Raw genomic sequence first — 20,678 nt, forward strand, 5'->3', positions numbered from 1 at the left:
TAGATACTAAATAGGGCTCTCTCGACCTTTTTTAGACAATTATTTTTAGTGGAAAAATTTTGGTTACATTATTTTTTAAACATTTTTTTAAGTGATTATTGTGATGAAATAATATTACTTTCATATGAGCACATCATTAATTTTTTATTTATTTGTTTATCAAACGTTAATCATGATAGACCATATCTAGAAATGAAAAATTTTGTACTTTAAAATTATGGCTCTGAGTGCTCTTCCGATGAGTGGCACTTCATGTTTAAAAAAAAGATACAAGAGAAGTATTTAAGTAAAATCATTTGTAACTTAGACTTTATTAAAGGATAAGGAGGAAATTTTTAAAGCAAGGGTCCCTCCCTTCAACTATTTTTGATCAGAGCCAGCGGAGGGTTTTTGTTTTCTTTCTTTCTTGTACTTTATTAAGAAAATAACATAGTGGATTATTGCTAGAGGACTAAACTATGAGAGGTTCACTTTTTGAAAATGACAAAGTGGGATGTGGGGATGAATACTTTAACATGATTGTTGTTTGAATGTATGCATTTGGGTTGAGATCCGATCTGATGTAATAGTTAGGGTTATTACACCATGTAATACATTTTTAAATAATTGTGATTAAAAATATTTTTAATCTTAGTCATTCGATCAAAATATTTTTTTCTTATAACTTTGTGACGTATTTATTTTTTTAAATTTCTCTCCTCACATAAAAGGTGGTATTGTACGATGCAATAGCCCGAACCTAAATCTTTAGGCATCCTATATTATCCCATAGAAATAAAATATAAAAAATAAAAAGTATTAAGTAGGATGTGGGGGAAGAGTAGGTCAATGGGAATAAAGTGTTCCAGCGTGTTGACACGGTGATTGATTTTTGTGGACTTATGGGATAGTTAGTGGAAGCTTCATTTTTTTGTTAAAACAACAAAGTGAATGATTATTGGAGGTTTAGTTTTAATATGATGACAAAGTTGATGGTTTGCAAAAAGTACCACACACCGTGACACACGTTCTTGTAAATTGGCTGGGAAAGTTCATAGTGGAATTGACTCATTGACTTAAAAGTTAATGCTTGCCCCAAGTATTGTACATGGTTTTATAAGTATTCTGATCAATCAGTATGCAAAATCAAAACATTAAATAAACACTATTTTCTTTTAGGATGTGCTTAAATAATTTTTCAGCAAATTTACCAAATTATTAAATAAAAAATGAAATTACCTTATTGGTTGTCATTTTAACTTCGGTAAATAAGTAAAACCCTTGAGCAAAATAAATACAAATCACTTGTGAGATGGGTAACTTGAGCTTTAGTAAAATCCATAAAGTTTTTAAAATATTAACAGTTTGAGTAATTTAGATTTTTCCATATTATCAATCAATTAAATAAACTTTAAATTAGTGTTATGCAATGTTTATTTAGATGTTGATGATGATATTGAAAATTTTTAATAACTTATTTAGCAACCAACGGTTGAGATTATAAGGTAGAATTAGTCTACGAACTTTAAGAGAATCTTATGGTTAGTTTGTATATACATTATTTTTATCATATTAAAAAAAAAAACAAAAGTCCTACAATCCTAACCCTTCATATACATTGAGATGTATCCACCTGCAATATTCTTTCTCCTCCCATATAATTAGACAGTTTGGATCATAACCCGCCATCCTTTTTCCTTTTCTTTCTTTCTCCATTTGTTTGATTTCTGTGAAGAAAGAAAAAGAAAAGCAATGAACAGTAAATCTTTGTATTGGATTCTTTTATTCTTTCTCAGCCTTTCATGCTTCCTGGCTCAAACTCATGGAAAGAAGGAAAGGCACGGTTTGGACTATCTTTACAAGGCCAGGTCGAAGCAAAATTTTGGTGTGGACACAAGTCTTTTCAAGGTGATTGATCATGTCAATGAAGCTAATGTTCATCCTCAGGTGGGGTTGAAGCAGGAAGATAGGATTGAGAGATTGCCTGGACAACCACATGTGAATTTCTCTCAATATGGTGGCTATGTCACAGTAGATAAATCAGCTGGTCGAGCACTTTATTACTACTTTGTTGAAGCACATCATTCTAAGAATTCATTGCCTCTTCTTCTCTGGCTCAATGGAGGTACTTGATCTATTTCTTGTCTTCAAGTCAATGTGACTAGCACAATTTCTGTTTTTTTTTCCTGGTCTTTTTCTCTTTTCATCTTATTTGTTTCCTTCTATTGAGTTAGGGAGTGATATAGTATGGATAAGAATACATGAAAATAGCACTTTAATAAATTGATGCAGCATAAAATTTCCTTTGAAAAATAAAGAAACCAAAACAGCTTTTTCACATTCTCTCCTGACTTACTGGATATATATTTGGTTCTCTGGTTGATCACATGTCCTCTACTCACAGACAACATCCTGGTACTACTTTATATTTCTAAAGTGCATGAACTAGAATTCTAAGTGATGATATGGGATTCAAACCCCCACTCTTACCCAACACCACCCAATTCTTTTGGGGTGAAACTTTAGAAGAGACACTTGGACTAAAGGCCATGGATAAAGTGACCCTTTTTCAATGATATTATAAACCCCCAACCCCCAACACCCCCCCCCCCCCCCCCCCCCTTTTTTTTCCAAATTATTGTAAAAATAATTGAATGATGTACTGTTTTTCAAACTTTATGCGTGTGGTACATAAGGTTTTTGGTTCAAGTTGCTCAACCAACATTTTAAGACCACGTTTCAATATATATTCTCTATCATTACCTAATATGTGGCTTGGAAGACTACACTTACACGAGAGATTAATCCAATGCCCTCAGAACTCTAGGCACTCACAATGAAAAATATATTGATCGTATGATTTAATAAAATTATTTATCATATTTTTATCCTAGTATAGTCAAGATGGCCTTGCATTTTGAGTTATATATTATTTTGATCTCAGGGAGTTTTTAATGGAGATATCAATTGAGCTATAAAGTTCTTGGGCACTACATTTAAAAAAAAAAAAAAAATTTAAAAACCGTTGTACGTAAATGGGATTATATTACTTTATTGGCATTTGTATATTGAGATTATTAAAGGCACTTGGGTACCACTAATTTAAAATAAAAAGAGACATGTAAAATATTATATAACATAACTTTATTATTTTTAAGAACATACAATATTATATATACATTAAGTGCCACCTGGATATTTTTTTTTTGAGAAGATGCCACCTAATTAATAATATTAATTAATGTCAAACCTTTATTTACCCACAGGTCCAGGTTGTTCATCTTTCACCGGAGCATTGGTAGAGCTTGGACCATTTCGTGTGCACAGTGATGGCAAAACACTTTATACAAACAATTTTTCATGGAATTATGGTATGCTTATCTAATTATTATTATTATTTGCCAAAAATTCTAAATTTATTTATTTTTTCTTTGTCTAAAATTGAAGCTAAATTTTATCTTAATTTGGAATTTTCTTTTCTATAGCTGCAAATGTTCTGTTCCTTGAGTCTCCGGCTGGTGTAGGATTTTCTTACTCCAATACAACATCAGATTATGATAAGAGTGGGGATAGTAGAACCGCAGCAGATAATTATGTGTTTTTGGTGAATTGGTTAGAGAGATTTCCAGAGTACAAGGATCGTGACTTTTATATTTCAGGCGAAAGCTATGCTGGACATTATGTTCCTCAACTTGCACATACCATTCTCTACCATAACAAGAAAGCTAACAAGACCATTATCAACCTCAAAGGAATCATTGTACATCTCTCTCCCTCTCTCAAAGTAATTGCAAGTTTTAAGAGTCTATAATAGGATGTCAAACCAAGTGTGGTTATAATCCTTATACTTTTCAAAATAACTCTCTCTCACAAAGTAATTGCAAGTTTTAAGAGTCTAAGGGAAATACTTGGGTGTCACACTAAGTGTGGTTGTAAATTCCTTATGTGTACTTTTCAAAATGAAGAAATACACGCAATAATTGGAAGAGTCTAAGGGAAATAATTGGACGGGACAATAAAAGTGGTTATAAATCATTTTCAAAAACAAATAATGATTGAAACTTAGAAGTTAAAGTAGAAATTACATTTTACTAAATAATACATTTTTTATACTTATTCTACTAAACTATGAAAATATATACTTACCCCCTTAACTATAGGAATGAATACTTTTTTTTTTTTTTTTTTGGATAAGAACAAATACTTATTTAATCTATTACTTATGAGATTATGTAAAAAATATTATACGAATAATAGTTTAGAAGGGTAAATGTGCACTCTCATAATTTAGGGAGATAAGTGTTACACAAATAATAATTAAAAAAAATGCCTGTACAATTTTATAATTTATGAGGAATATAAAATAAAGTACAGTGTACTAGAGTAAAGTATAATTTTTGTGAAGTCAAAATCAATGTTGTTTAGTCCTTTTCTTTTCTCGTAAATTTTTATGAAGGAGAAGAAATATGGTGGTCACAGTGGGTCCAACACGGCTTGGCTAGACTATGACAAACATTAATGTAGACCCAGCCCAACGAAGTTCCACGTTCTTTGTGTCTTTATCTCTTATTTTCTATTGTCTCTATAGACTCAATAATAAGAATCGATGACTTAGACTGAAACAATAATTTTTTTTTTAGTGACCATATGAGTTATGGACTAACAAAACTTTTATGTGATTTACATGGTCTTTTTATGTTCTAGTCCTCAAAGTATAAAACTTAGTCCTTTTAAAATGTAAAGGATTTAAGTCAAAAATAACAATAACATTTTTTTAGTGATCCTATGAGTTATGGACTTACAAAAATTTCATGTGATTGGTGTTATGATTTTTCTAATTTGCTAAAAATAATCCTCTTTAAATGGTTAAAAATAAAAGGACTAATTTTAGGGCATAAAACTGAATGAGGTTAAAATTGTTAAAGAAAGAAGATAAAAAGAACCCTATGATTTAGGGAAGTGAGGGAAACAATAATGTGGTTCCCTAGGGAGGCAAAGGTGGTTATATTTAAAATAAACTCATTAATTCTTAACTAAAACTATATTGTAAAGGATTTAAGTCAAAAATAAAAATCTTCTGTCTAATGTTTTGTTTCTTGCTTTATATTTTATTAATCACAACTTATCATTTATTTTTTATTTTACTTATCTTGTAAAATAACTAAAATTTTAAGTGCATGACATACTAGAATTAGTGAAGCATAAAATGGAAAAAAAAAAATTTTTTTGAGAAGGAGGATTTCTATTGTTTGTTTATGAACATGTTTTTAAACTTGTTTGTTTTTTTTTTCCCTAAGTATGACTGTATTTTTGAGGAGGAAAAAAAGAAGAAAAAAAGAAGAAAAAAAGAAGAAGGAAACAACATCTCAATAGTATCTTTATCTTGCTCCCATTAATTTCCTTTATAATTATGTTTCACGTGTTATTTTAATATGCTTTCTCATTGATTTCTTATTCATAATATATGCAGATTGGAAATGCAGTAATCAATGATGAAACTGACGAACGAGGAATGATAGATTACCTTGGAAGCCATGCTATCGTTGCGAACGAAGATGTGCATCAAATACACAAATACTGTGATTTTTCACCCAATGCCACCACTCAATCTCGTGAGTGCCAAACATCCTATGAAGCTCTCGCAGATAATATTATCGACATCAACATCTATAACATTTATGCTCCCTTGTGCTTCTCTTCCGATGTCACAACTCGACCCAAGAGAGCATCTGTAAGTTGATCGACATCTTTTTCTTAAAAAAAAAAAAAAAAAAAAAATTAGAACCACAAATTATTACACAATTGTGACGTGATAGAGTAAGAGTAGAGAAAAACAAAAAATGGTGGTTTGATGTGTAAGTGATAAGCAACCACTCACAGTCCGTCATGTTAGAGTTGTTACAAAAAAAATTGTGAAATAATTTGTGGTCTTAGAACTATTTTTTCTATATTTGTGTTGCTTGAGTCTAAATTAGAAGCTTAAAAATCATTTTAAGGGGATGCAAATTTACCCCATTTCTTTTATTACATTATATAAATGTTCACTAGCTCTTAGAAAATTTGAAGTGAATGGTTTTGTTTTGTTATTTTGTGGTGCAGATACTAGAATTTGATCCATGTAGTAATAACTATATGTATGTTTATCTGAATCGACCTGATGTTCAAGAAGCCCTTCATGCTAATGTTACTAAACTCACACATGACTGGGAACAATGTGGTGATACCATACAAGAATGGACCGATAGCCCGTCAACCATTATTCCCCTTTTGAAGGAATTTATGGACAATGGAATTCGAGTGTGGATTTTTAGGTAAAGATGGCATAAGGAATTAAAATATATAGTGTATTTCAACCTTTATTTATTTTTTTCTTTTATAGTATTATCATTATCATCTTGATAAAAAGGAAAAAGTATCATCACCATCGTCAAGTTACATATGGTGAAATTCTTTGTTAATGATACACCACTTATTGCTCATGGCATTGCATTTTGAAACCATACTTTTTTCATGGTGTAGTTTTTTTAAAATCCCTCTTTTTTTGTTTTTTAGGTATAGCCTTTTCAAACAGCTCATTTTCAATATATATATATATATATATATATATATATATATATATATATATATATATATATATCTATTTAAGTTGTACCAAATGGACCTTTAATAAGTTTAATTATATTAACATTTTGAAGATATCACCATACGTTGCATTATGCATTTTCATTTATGTTAATCAAATGTTATTTAACATTTGATTCATAATTTCATGTTATATGTATATTTTTAAAATACACAAAAATTTGATATGTAAATATTTTATAAATGTGATAGTTATTACTCTCTAATTATCTTGATATTTTGTAAACATGTAACATGACAAGTGATATAATATTAATAACAGCTATACAAAATACTTAATATTCTCAAAGAAAAAAAAAAACAGCTATACAAGTTATTAATTGAACCTAATTGATTAAAACAGGGGTTGTGGATCATGCTTGAAATCATTATACCTTTGAATATACTATCAAATTAAAAAATCTCAAATGAGTCTTTATTGGATGAAATGCAGTGGCGACATTGATGGAAGGGTTCCTGTTACTTCAACACTATACTCTATACACGAAATGAAACTTAGTGTAAAGACTTCATGGCATCCTTGGTTCCTCAATCAAGAGGTAACTTCTTTTATATATATATATATATATATATGGGTTCCTCAGTTTGAGAGCTAAATTCTTTGTTGGTGTCACAGGTTGGTGGCTATACACAAGTGTATAAAGGAGACCTAACATTTGCAACAGTAAGAGAGGCAGGGCATCAAGTACCAAGCTATCAACCTGCAAGAGCACTTTCTTTGATCAAACACTTCCTTAATGGCACACCTCTTCCTAATATTACTGCATATAAGAACTAATTTCTTTTACTCTTTTTTTTTTTTTTTTTTTTGGGCATTCTATCGTTTAGGATTTAACTAAGCGTGACTTTGGATAGAGCTGAAACTCACTTTCAGCTGTGTTTGCGTCAAAATCAATGGGTCCCGTGCACTATTCACGGGACCCACAAGTATTTTTTTCAGCAAAATTTTCATTAAAACTGGGTTCCATGGTACTATTCACATATTTAAAAATTATTTTGCTACAGTGTTTTCAGTTTTCAGCAATAAGCAGTATCCAAACAGACCCTAAGTTTGTTCTTATATATATATATATATATATATATATATATATATATATATATATATATATATTTTCTAGTGCTAATATTTCCTTTTGAGTTTTGATTATGTTCGATACCTTGAATTATAAAAAGTTAATAGCAAGTTGCTGTTTAGAGCAAAGCCTAAGTTATTTATTTTTTCTCTACACAATTTAATATGCATTTTGCATTTTATTCCAACATCTCCAACCATGTATATCTACCACTATTCTTTCAACAAATTCAACAGTGTTTAGTTCAAATAACACATACTCCTTTTTACAAGAACAAAGTTGAGAAGGTGAGGTTGGATTCAGAAGGCAGTAGATGCAAGTAGGATTTATTGAAAAAATAAGCTTTGTGTTGTTGATCGATCCCTTATCATTTGATCTTCTAGATTAATTTAATACACGAACAATTGTAATGTAATGCAAAATTGTAATTTTGACTGTGCAATCTTACAACATTTTGTTGGCCTTAAATCTAGAAGATCAAATGTTCGTCAAGAGTCTTGCAGCTGAATTGACACCTCCCCATATGCAAGGTGTTTGGAGTGATAGGGGGGAAAGATTCGAGCTGTTCGTGTGCTTCAATCGAACCATCGCATTAAAAGTTATGGTCAAAATAAGCCTTAATAGTTAATGTGCATCTTTATGATTAAACTTGACCACGTGGAATTACAATTAGTTAATTAGTCCAGTCCACCTATGATGTTGTTGCGTTGTTTTATTTTGGGAAAATTTTGTATTAGGGTAATAAATTTTGAGTATGAAATAAAAGATTCTTACAAACAAAATCAGAAAAAGAAAAAGTTTGACAAAAATTTATATTTTTTTAGAGGAAAAAAGCTTAAAATTATACATCTATATATTTTTTAAAAATATTCTGGATTTAAAAAAAAAAATAGTTTGATTTTGAAAAATAAAAATTTCAACACTTAATGGAAACATTTAACGAAAGTTGACAGAGATGCTTTAATTAAATAAACTTGAACTTTAATAACTCAAATAGATGAAAATAAAGTTAAAGGCCTAAAATGAATTCTAATTAGGTTTAGAGGATGCAATTTGCATTTTTACCCTATTATTTTTATTTTTGTATTTTACAACCCGTGTTATATCAAAGAGTCTTTCACATGTCTATTTTTAATTAAAAAAATATTCAATGTAGTTGATAATAGAATATTTAATAGTATTATTCAATGGCAACAAATTTTACCTAACATTTAAACAAATCCCGAATTTTATTACAAACATTTTGATGGATTTATTAGAAGAAGATGCTGTGAGTTTGGTTCTAAAAATTGAAAATAATCATAATAATTTAGCATTATCATGTAAAGAAAAGTGGTAATTGAAAATAATCAAACGATTTTTTTTAAGAAATAAGCAATTTTTATTCAACACAAGCCCAATGAGCTGCTCCCAATAACGTTTTTAATATTTTATTTCAAATAAATCTGAAGTTGAAATTTTAATTCATAATTTTTTTTTATCATTTTTAGCCTCTATCTCATCAAATTCCTCAATTTGAAAAAAAAAAAAAAAAAAAAAAAATCAATGGACTGAAATAGACCAAAATGGAAATAGACTAAATTGGACCGAAAGAACCAAAGTGAACGAAATGGGCCTAAGTGGAACAAAATGGACGGAAAGAACCGAATGGGAAGAAGTGGACTGAAATGGACAAAATAGACCAAAATAGACTAAAAGGACTGTCGTCGACTGAATTGGCCTAAGTGGACCTAAATGAACAGAAATGACCGAATGGGCCTAAGTGGACTAAAATGGACTGAATTGGATCAAAATAGACCGAATTGGAACAAAATGGACCGAGGTGGACAAGAAATAGACCGAATTGAACTGAAAGGACAGAATGAACCGAACTAGACCAAATAGAAAGAAATGAATTAAAATGGACCAAATTGGATGAAAATGCTAAGTTTCATATTTTAGATATTACTAGTCGCCCCGAAAGAGTGCCTTTGCAGTTTTATTATTACATTCAGTTGTTACACCTATCTAACTTTAATACAAATTTAATGGCTCAAAAATTGAGTAAGAATCCTCTCCCTGGGAAAAAGGTATCCTCACATGCTCCAGCTTAAGATTTCCATTTAATTTGGAAGAATTACTAGAAAACAATAAAAACAAATGTTAATATTTAAGTGTTTTTAATGGTGGAATTTCCTTGAGGTTGATAATGGTGTTGTTAGCTTCTTTATTATGGTGGAGAATTGTATATCCAAGCTCCGGAGCATGATGGCCAGCATAAATTCTCCAGCAATATATAAGTCTCGATTCTTGTACTTACGAAATCTTTCTAACCAATTCAACAAAAACACATAATTATTTGTTGTAGTGCTATCATCCCCAGTCTTAGCATAATAATCCGATGTTGTATTGGAGTACGAAAATCCTACTCCAGGAGCTATTATAGGAGACTCAAGGAACAAAATGTTTGTCGCTGATAAAAGAATTTTCAGAACAAAGTAAATAAATTAGATTGATTTTTTTAGTTGTGGTAAAATAAAGTAAATTAAATTTCTTACATTAATTTGAATAAAAACAATTACAAAATAATTAATATTAAAGAATTATACCATAATTCCATGAAAATATGTTTCTGTAAAGTGTTTTGCCATCACTGTGCACACGAAATGGTCCGAGTTCTTGCATTTGCTCCGAAAGCAAGAGATGAACAATGATAACCTGGGAAGAAATAAGAGCATTTAATTTTAGGTGGTAGATACTATAGGTATATAAAATATTTCTTATCTTTTTTATTTTTATTTTATTTTATTTATAATATAAATATTTCTTGTCAATTATACATTTTCATATGTTGTGAGATATAATAAATTTGTGTTAGTGGGTTCCAGTTACTTCAACTCGTAAAATCTCAAATGGTTGAATAAGAGATCTAAGATTCAATCCTCATCTACACAAAAAACCGATCAGTATATGGGCCTGATGATAAAAATTATCATTAGAAACAGATGTCATAGGTTAAAACTATTTTAAAAAAACTTGTATTATTTAATTTACATGTCTAATTTTTTTCAAATTAAAGATTTAAGTACCTTTGATATTTCCCATAAAAAAAGTGTTTTTAATATTATATATTTGAAATTTAATAATAATCCTAATAACTAGGATTTTTTTTTTTTTTTTTTTTTAATGAGCGATATGGAATATGGATATGGCAAAAACATGCATATAACACATACATTAAGCCACTTGTTTCAAACATGTGGACGTGTAAAAAAGAACTTTAATTTTATGCTTGTCTCGATCTACGATGCACCGTTTATTCCAAGAACCATATATAAATAAAAAAATTATTTCAATAATATAATAAAAGCTAGTAAAAAGATACAAACAAATTATTTAAATTTACATGTGCATCAAGTAACACCGAGTTTATAATTGATTGTAAATTTTTTTTGAAATAATTGATGATAAAAAAAATTTAAAATAACTGATAAACTCCTTTAAAATTTCTTGAAACTTTTGATAATCAAGTTTTGTGCAGATTATACCTCCATTAAGCCAAAGAAGAAGAGGCAATGATTCCTTGGAATGCTGAGCTTCGACAAAATAGTAATAAAATGCACGACCAGCAGATGTGTCCACAGTGACATAGACATCACATTGAGAGAATTTCACATAGGGTTGTCCAGGCAATCTCTCAATCCTTTTTTTTTTCCTTCAATTCCTCATGAGGATGAATACAAGTTTTATTGACATTTCGAGAATTGTCTACAGAATTTTCTTGCTTGTTTCCATGAGTTTGAGCCACAAAGCATGAAAAAATTAGAAAGTATTAAAGGACCCAACAAAAAGGTGTGTTCACCATTGTGTTTTCTTTTCTTTCTCCTCAGAAACTAATTAACAAAGGATACAAAAAGAGAAGGAAAGGATTTGGATCCAAACTAGCTGTTTATATAATATAGTTGAACAAAATATTGTACATTTTTTAGCAGAATGAAGGGTTAGGATAGGATTTTTTATTACTCAATAATTAATGATTATGTCTATATATGGATCGTTTTGAGTATGAGCACAAGGAAATTTTTATTCTAAATGTATAAATTTCAACAAGCATGAAGGGCTTGGATATGGATTAACTAACTAGCACATCCATCTCTATTGGCTGGAAACATTCGGGGGTCAAATCCTCTAAAAAAAAAAAAAAAAGACCTTTCACCTAAATCAAAAAGGGAATTTCTACTTTGTTCTTGGTCATGTCAATCTTGGTTTTATATTGGTTTGTTCATCTCCGTTAGTAATCTAACCATTAAATAATAGATTAATGGTCAAATTACCAAGAAATCATCAGGCACTTAACAGTCAAATACTAATAGAGATGTGGGTACGTAGTGAGGCTAATAAAGAAAAAGAAATTAAACGTGAGCTTATTAGGTGATGTGATATTACTCAAAATTATGTTATAACTTTTTTTTTTTTTTTTTTTAGATGTATAAGTTATGCTATTACTTGCATGTGTGTTTGAGTCAAAATTGATAATTTTATATATAATATATTTATAATTAATAATTTATTATAGTAGGAAAATTAAGACTCTTATTGTTCATTCATACAGAAGCATACTTGCGGGATTTGTCTTGATTAATAAATTAGTACTGTGGGGGTAAAATTCGCCAGTCAACGTTGGGCCATGGTACTCGTACGAAGCCCAACCATAATAGGAAGCGAAGACACGGGCAGAGGACCCCCCAGCCCAATCATGTTGGGCCGGGCTTGCTTAAGGGGCGTCCGAGGAGGAGTACCTCCTTGGACGCACCAAACGGGAGTCCGATTCACACCATTTACATGGTGAAAGGTCATCCAAAATCAAGGGAAAATGCAAGACGTTCAGGGGGCAACCACAACTGCCGCATTAAATGTAAGGAAGCTACTTTTCTAACCTCATTAATGTGGAGAGGACAGGAGAACAGTATTTTCTTGGCCAGTGCAACTCACAGAAAAGAAGGAGGATGTCCTATGGGACAGGCACTCAAGTAGAGGCCCAGATGATTAACAAGTGTAGGGTCATTATCGTTCGAAGGATGCTATATAAGAGAAGAAAATCCCCATGACCAGGGGATCGAAAGGAAGAGAGAAGAAAGTAAGAAAAAGAGAAAAAGAGAAAGGAGTTCTGTAAACAAAGCATAAGATACAGCCCCACGAACTGTTATCCCAGGAAGCTTAATGGAATATCCCCACGTTCAAATGGTTGCATGGCTTACTTATAGCTACGTTTACTCTGTCAAGACCTAGTTCTGTGACCCACTCTCTATAAATTCATTGTTGAGGGTCTTTTGGACCAGAATCGCTTGCCTGCTGGGCCTGGGCCCCAAAAACAGCCCTTACAATTGGCGCCGTCTGTGGGAAGAACTTGTGTCTCGACAAATGAAACAATAAGGGATGGAAGGATCAGGTCCGCGCCGAACCAGACGTGTAGAATCTCAACGACAGGACAACTTTCTAAATCTCAAACGAGCGAAGGACCAAGATAATCAACGAGAGGGCAGTGTGAACACCTCTCACACGAATAGAAGCCGCTCAAAAGGGAAGGATCATGCGTCCCACAAGCACAACGAGCGAAAGGCTCTACAGCAAGAGATTGATGATTTGAAGAAGAAGCTGCGTCGAGCCCAGTGAAAACGTCCTTCACCCGGCTCGGACACTAGCAGTGGTGAGGATGGCGAATACAGATGAAGGTCAAGAACCCCTCCGAGCGAGACGTTTTCCTATGAGGAAGAACGGCCTCGCAAACGCGGCCACAAAAGCCCGTCTTACCAAGGCCTGGCCAATGACACCATGAGCAAGGCCCTGGATCACATCTCCCAGTCGCCATTCACACGTAGAATAGAGAGGGCAGTGCTTCCTCGGCGGTTCAATCAGCCAACGTTTGCCATATACAATGGTCGAACTGACCTAGTGGAGCACGTGAGCCAATTCAACCAGAGGATGGCCGTCCACTCCAGGGACGAGGCGTTAATGTGTAAGGTGTTTCCATCTAGCTTGGGACCCCTGGCAATGAGATGGTTTGATGCCCTCCCGCCGAATTCCATAGATTCCTTTAAATAGCTGACGCAGGCTTTTGGTTTCCGCTTCATCACTAGCACTAGAGTCCCTCGGCCCCTCGACTCCCTCTTATCCTTATCCATGCGGGAAGGAGAAACGCTGAAGGCCTACTCGGACAGATATTGGGAAACATACAACGAGATAGAAGGAAACTACGATGACGTCGCCATTAGTACATTCAAAAGGGGTCTGCCGACAGAGCATGGCTTAAGAAAGTCTCTCACTGGGAAGCCAGTCACCAACGTGCGACAACTCATGGACATAATAGACAAGTACAAAAGGGTCGAGGAGGACCAGTAGATTGGGAAGGGAAAAGCGAAGGTTGTCCCTCAGGAGAGGAGGGACTTCAAGTCGGATCGCTTTAGCAGCAGTAACAAGCCGAGAAGAGATTACATGGACCAGTCCGGACCTACTGGGGCTCAGGTAGTCCACGTTGTGTTCCGAGAACCATTGCACAAGATCCTGGAGAAAGTGAAGTGCAAACCTTTCTTTCAGTGGTCGAACAGGATGGCAGGCGACCCCTCAAAACGCAATCAGAATCTATACTGCGCATACCATCAAGAGCCCGGTCACACCACCGACGATTGCAGGAACCTGAAAAACTATTTGGATCGGCTTGTCCGAGAAGGAAAGCTGAGGCATCTATTGCACCGCCCTGAGCAGTCAAATGTCGAAACCAGAAAAGGCGCATTGAGGCCACCCATAGGCACGATAAATGTCATTCTTGCCGCACCTGGGAGAACCGGTTCTGGCCCGTTCAGAGTAATGTCAGTGGGTAGGTTCCCGACGGAGCCAGGCGAAAGGGAATCCAAGAGAGCCAAAGTGAGTGCCCCGCCATTAATCGGGTTCACGGAGGAGGATAAGCAAGGAACTATTCAACCCCATGAAGATGCCCTAGTCGTGACGCTCAGAATAGGAGGTTATGACGTGAAAAGGGTGTTAGTTGATCAAGGTAGCGCCGTGGAGGTAATGTACCCAGATTTGTATAAGGGGCTGAACTTGAAGCAGGAAGACCTGTCGCCATACGATTCACCCCTGCTTAGCTTTGAAGGAAAAATCGTCATCCCGAAAGGCATGATTAGGCTGCCTGTGCAAACAGACTCAGACGTAGTGGAAGTGGACTTCATCGTCGTAGATGCATACTCCCCCTACATAGCTATTGTGGCCCGGCCATGGCTTCATGCACTAGGAGCTGTGTCGTCAACCTTGCACCAAAAAGTGAAGTATCCGTCAGAAGGTCGAATTAAAGAGATAGTAGGGAACCAAGGAATGACCAGACAATGCATGGTGTCGGCAATTTCACGACGATCAAGCAGCGAACCTTCCACTTCAGCAGGGAACAGCTTATAACAATCAATGACCTCGGTCCCAACTGCGGGTAGTGGAGGACCGGCCATGGAGGTGTGCTGTGAGGAGCTGGAGAAAGTGCTCGTCGGATCAGACCCTGAGAGGTTTTTTCAGATCGGCTCGGAATTACCAGCACAGGAAAAGTCAGTGCTAATTAATTTTCTTCGACGGAATGAGGACGTATTCGCCTGGGATCCTTACGAAGCCCCCAGGGTTGACTCAGACCTCATACGCCATCACCTTAATGTTAATCTGGCTATAACACCGAAGAAGCAACCTCCTCGGCGCCCGTCAATGGAACATGCAGACGCTGTGAGAGAGGAGGTCGCAAAATTGAAGAGAGCTGGGGCTATCAAGGAAGTATTCTACCCCGAATGGTTGGCAAACACAGTCGTGGTAAAGAAGAAGAGCGGGAAATGGCGGGTCTGCATGGACTTCACGGACTTAAACAAGGCCTACCCGAAGGATCCTTTCCCAATGCCGCGGATAGACCGACTGGTAGATGCGACTGTCGGACATCCCCGAATGAGTTTTTTGGACGCTTTCCAGGGCTACCATCAGATATCCTTGGCTGCCGAAGACCAAGAAAAAACTGCTTTCATCACCCCAGTTGGCAACTATCATTATAAGGTGATGCCCTTTGGCCTGAAGAATGCCGGGTCGACCTATCAGAGGATGATGACTAAGATGTTTGAACAGCAGATGGGCAAAACCGTTAAAGTGTATATAGACGACATGGTAGTAAAGAGCAAATTGGTGGCCGACCACATCAGAGACCTCGGCGAAGTGTTTCAAATCCTGAGAAGGTACAAGCTACGACTGAACGCATCCAAATGTTCATTTGGGGTGGGATCAGGAAAATTCTTGGGCTATATGGTAACCCACCGAGGAATCGAGGTTAACCCTGACCAAATAAGAGCCATTCATAGCATGCAGCCTCCTCGGAATCCCAAAGAGGTCCAGAAGCTTACCGGCATGATAGCTGCTTTAAACCGTTTCATCTCCCGCTCAGCGGACAGATGCATGCCTTTTTTCCTCTTATTGCACAAGTGGAAGGGTTTCGAGTGGACTGAAGAGTGTGCTTTAGCCTTCCAACAGCTCAAGGAATACCTCGCCCGACCACCGATCATGTCTAGTCCCGATGCCGACGAGGTGTTGTTCGCATACATCGCAGTCGCCCCTCATGCGGTGAGCCTAGTGCTAATCCGAGAGGACAATGGCACGCAGCGGCCCGTGTATTACGTAAGCAAATCGCTGCAGGAGGCAGAGACCCGGTACCTCCCCCTCGAAAAGGCTATATTGGCCGTTGTACAAGCCACGCGGAAGCTCCCCCACTATTTTCAGGCACATACAGTAGTTGTGCTAACCCAACTTCCACTAAAATCAGTCCTCCGTAGCGCCGACTACACAGGAAGAATAGCTAAGTGGGGAACAATCCTGGGCGCCTTCGACATTAGATACATGCCTCGCACCGCCATAAAGGATCAGGTCCTCGCCGATCTGGTAGCTGAATTTGCGGAGCCCACCCTAGAAGGAGTGGAAGTGTCGGGATCACCAAGTGCCGATGGGAAACTGGTCGGCACGGTCTCTCAGCAAGAGCACAATAGGTGGAGAGCGCACATCGATGGTGCAGCAAACCAAAGGGGCTCCGGGGTGGGACTCGTTCTAGTCTCTCCCGAAGGGATAACTGTAGAAAAGTCGTTGAGGCTCGGATTCTCGGCAACGAATAACGAAGCCGAGTATGAGGCACTGTTGGAGGGGATGTCTATGATCCGGAAATTGGGTGGGAAATGCGCGAGCATATTCTCGGATTCGAGACTCATAGTGGGACAAGTAAATGGGGAATTGGAGGCGAAGGCTGAAAGAATGCGAGGGTACCTTGCCCGGGCTAAACACCTGCAGACCCATTTCGACGACTTCCGTTTAACGCATATACCCAGAAGTGGGAACACCAATGTTGATTCTCTCGCAACACTGGCCACCTCTTCGGCTCAATCCCTTCCGCGGGTTATTTTAGTTGAAGACCTCTGCCACCCAACGGAAGAGGAGCCTAACGGTATTCGGGTACACAACGTCGGGGCAGGACTTAGCTGGATGGACCCTTTGGTGCTGTTCTTAAAGCACGGCTCCTTACCGGACGATAAGGTTGAGGTTGACAAAATCAGGAGGAGAGCTTCTCGATTCTGGCTGTCCGAGGACTCCAAACTCTACAGACGCTCGTTCTCAGGGCCATATTTGCTGTGTGTGCACCCAGGGGCTACGGAACTCATCCTAGAGGAGTTACATGAAGGGATTTGTGGAAGCCATACGGGGGGTCGGTCCCTCTCCCACAGGGCCATGACGCTGGGTTACTGGTGGCCGAGCATGCATAAAGAGGCTCTGGAATATGTGAAGAAGTGTGACCAATGCCAAAGGTTCGCCCCGAACATATTAGCCGGGCAGAGTACTTAACCCGTTGTCCAGCCCTTGGCCATTTGCACAATGGGGCCTAGACATACTAGGGCCGTTCCCCAAAGCGGCCGGGAACAAGAAGTTTCTTCTCGTCGGCACCGATTACTTCACGAAATGGGTCGAAGCTGAGGCGCTGGCAAACATCAGGGACGTCGATGTCAAGAAATTTATCTAGAAAAATATTATCACTAGGTTCGGGACCCCGCACACCCTGATCTCGGACAACGGCCTCCAATTTGACAGCAAGGCTTTTAGAGAATATTGCAATGAACTGGGGATTGTCAATCGATACTCCACACCAGCCTACCCGCAGGGTAACGGACAGGCGGAAGCCATCAACAAAACCATAGTGAATGGACTGAAGAAGAGGTTGGACGACACGAAAGGGAGGTGGGTTGAAGAGCTAGCCCACGTCTTGTGGACGTACCGCACCACGCCTCGCAGGTCCACGGGAGAAACCTCCTTTTCGTTGACCTACGGAGCCGAGGCCGTCATCCCACTAGAGATAAACTTTCCCACCCAGAGGACTACTGCCTTCAACCCCATTGCTAACAACGGCCTTCTAGAGAAAAGCTTGGACCTCCTCGAAGAGAGAAGGGAAAGTGCGATGGTGCACCTAGCTTATTATCAGCAAAAGCTCAAACAGGGCTACGACGCCAAGGTGAAGTCAAGGCCCTTGACGCCCGGGGATCTAGTGCTGAGGAAAGTCCTGGGCACCGCGAGGAACCTTGCATGGGGAAAGCTTGGACCAAACTGGGAGGGCCCATACCGTATCACATCCGTAGCCGGCATTGGGGCGTACTTTTTGGAAGACTTGGACGAACATGTAGTGCCACGTCCGTGGAATGTAAATAACCTGAAAAGGTACTGTTATTAATGAAAGACACCACGCTTGATGCCGTGTTACTGTACAGCTATTTGGGATAAGTGTTAAACAGAACTCAAGTCCTGCCTGGCTCCTAGGACCACAGACTTGGGGGAAATTAACTACGCAACGATTCTCACTAAGAGTTAAACAGAACCCAAATCCTGTATGGCTCCTCGGACCACAGACTTGGGGGAAATTAACCACACCACGATTCTCAATAAGTGTTAAACAGAACCCAAGTCCTGCATGGCTCCTCGGACCACAGACTTGGGGGAAATTAACCGTGATACGATTCTCACTAAGAGTTAAACAGAACCCAAGTCCTGCATGGCTTCTTGACCACAGACTTGGGGGAAATTAACCGCGAAGCGATTCTCACTAAGTGTTAAACAGAACCCAAGTCCTGCATGGCTCTTCGGCTACAGACTTAGGGGAAATTAACCGCGAAGCGATTCTCACTAAGTGTTAAATAGAACCCAAGTCCTGCATGGCTCCTCGGCCAGTGACTTGGGGGAAATTAACCGCGAATACTATTCTCACTAAGAGTTAAACAGAACCCAAGTCCTGCATGGCTTCTCAACCATAGACTTGGGGGAAATTAACCGCAAAGCGATTCTCACTAAGTGTTAAACAGAACCCAAGTCCTGCGTAGCTCCTCGGCCAGTGACTTGGGGGAAATTAACCGCGAATACTATTCTCACTAAGTGTTAAACAGAACCCAAGTCCTGCATGGCTTCTCGGCCACAGACTTGGGGGAAATTAACTTCGCAGCCGTTTTTGTCTAATTATGAACTATCGTTATTTTCACGTATTCATTCATTTATACTTAACTTTCAACAGTAAATGACAGAACAGATATCCATTCATGATGAAAACAAAAGAGAATAAAACAACGATATCTGAAAGGAAATAACCTTTATCATTCAAGCCCAAAAGCGGTTCTGTTCACAAACATTAACAACGCAAAACAGAACAAAACACGAAAAGTAAAACAAATAAATTCCTATACTACTTTCCTAAGAGCCCTGAGTCAGAGCGGGCTGATCATCTGCTGCTTGGTTCTCCGGGGCATTCTCCTTGGCCTGTGCAAGGATCTCGCTGATACGAAGGCTGTCCTCTGGTGACTTGCCCTACGCGGCCTGCTCCGTGCCCCCAGCCTCGAGAATAGAGGAGTCTGTTGGAAGAGGCTCTGTGGAGGCAACCTCGTCAGGAACCTCGCGTATGTCCTCCGGGAAAAAGATGTTCTCAGCCTTCCTGAGGTCAGAATCTGCTGGGACAGCTGCCCAATCTAGGGCTACACCTCAGGACGTGGTGATGTATTCCCTGCAGACGGTGGCAACTTCCTCGGCCAGCCTAACCTCAGTATCATGGACTCCACGTTCATATGAGGCCGCCACAGCCTTCTCGGCAGCTTCCCTGGCCAAGCGGGCCTCCTCATTGGTCCTTGCAAGCTCAGCCTTGAGCTTTGAAACCGCCTGCTGCTCCGCTGTAAGTTTCTCCTCAGATTGGCGGAGCTGTATGCGCAGATCGTCAGCTTGCTTTTCGGCATTCTTAAGGCCGGCTTCCGCACTCGCATGAGCCTTCTTTACCTCCTTTATTTCATTATTCTGGCGATCAAAATCCTGTTTGAGATCGCCAGCGGCCTTCTCGGCGGCAGAGCGGGACTGAGCCTCCCTATGCAAGTCCTCACGAGCCTTCTTGACCCATTCCTCAGCAACAAAAATTTGTTGAGTGACCTGCGCTCGGAAGGAAATAAAAACCCTATTAAAACATGACGATAAAAGGGTACACAATATAGAGACGAGATAGAAGATTCCACTTACCATGGCCATGTCCCTCTTCAATGACATGAAAAGGTCTGGCTGACGAGTCTTTCTGAGACCCTCTATATCACGAGGCAAGAGAAGAGGCTGCTGCAGGGCCTCAGCCAAGAATGATGCCTGCCCTCGTTAGGATTCCCATAGGGTCGCATCCCAGGGGATTGGGGCGCCGTCTAATTCGATCCGAGGCGACCATGTTCGTTGTTCCCTACGAATGGCCGCCTCATCTCGGCTATCAGTGGACCTAGTCCTCTTCTCTCGGGGCTCTTTCGTCTCCTTGCCCTTCTTTTGAGGCCCGGTCTTTTCACGGCCAATCTCTCCCTCCTCCGTTTCTTCTACAGGCCTTTTTCGCCTTAAGTTAGGCATAGGCTACAGCGCCGCATCCGACGAGGGAGGGAGAAGAGGAGCAAGAGCCTTAGG

The 20,678-nt window shown here is 38.1% G+C and overlaps 1 protein-coding gene and 1 pseudogene across 2 annotated transcripts; one reads left to right on the top strand and one right to left on the bottom strand.

Annotated features, from left to right (window-relative positions):
* Positions 1-1,624: 1,624 nt before the first annotated feature.
* On the top strand, positions 1,625-7,625 carry LOC126723805 (serine carboxypeptidase-like 40). Of its 2 annotated transcripts, none has more exons than XM_050427602.1 (7): positions 1,625-2,104; positions 3,246-3,350; positions 3,465-3,763; positions 5,450-5,710; positions 6,079-6,290; positions 7,055-7,160; positions 7,238-7,625. In XM_050427602.1, the coding sequence occupies exons 1-7, from the start codon at positions 1,732-1,734 to the stop codon at positions 7,397-7,399; spliced, it is 1,518 nt and encodes a 505-aa protein (XP_050283559.1). In that variant the 5' UTR covers positions 1,625-1,731; the 3' UTR covers positions 7,400-7,625. The 2 variants fall into 2 exon arrangements, with proteins under 2 accessions (XP_050283559.1, XP_050283560.1); XM_050427603.1 differs by having other exon boundaries at positions 1,627-2,104; positions 3,465-3,739.
* Positions 7,626-9,836: 2,211 nt separating this feature from the next.
* Positions 9,837-12,291, bottom strand: LOC126722653 (serine carboxypeptidase-like 40; annotated as a pseudogene).
* Between the last annotated feature and the right edge of the window lie 8,387 nt (positions 12,292-20,678).

Source organism: Quercus robur, chromosome 4 (genome assembly GCF_932294415.1).
Source record: "Quercus robur chromosome 4, dhQueRobu3.1, whole genome shotgun sequence".
Classification (NCBI taxonomy): Eukaryota; Viridiplantae; Streptophyta; class Magnoliopsida; order Fagales; family Fagaceae; genus Quercus; species Quercus robur.

Coding starts and splice junctions, on each gene's coding strand:
- LOC126723805 (XM_050427602.1), top strand. CDS start 1,732: ATGAACAGTAAATCTTTGTATTGGATTCTTTTATTCTTTCTCAGCCTT. Junction 6,291..7,054: donor ATTCGAGTGTGGATTTTTAG/GTAAAGATGGCA, acceptor GATGAAATGCAG/TGGCGACATTGATGGAAGGG. Junction 7,161..7,237: donor CTTGGTTCCTCAATCAAGAG/GTAACTTCTTTT, acceptor TTGGTGTCACAG/GTTGGTGGCTATACACAAGT.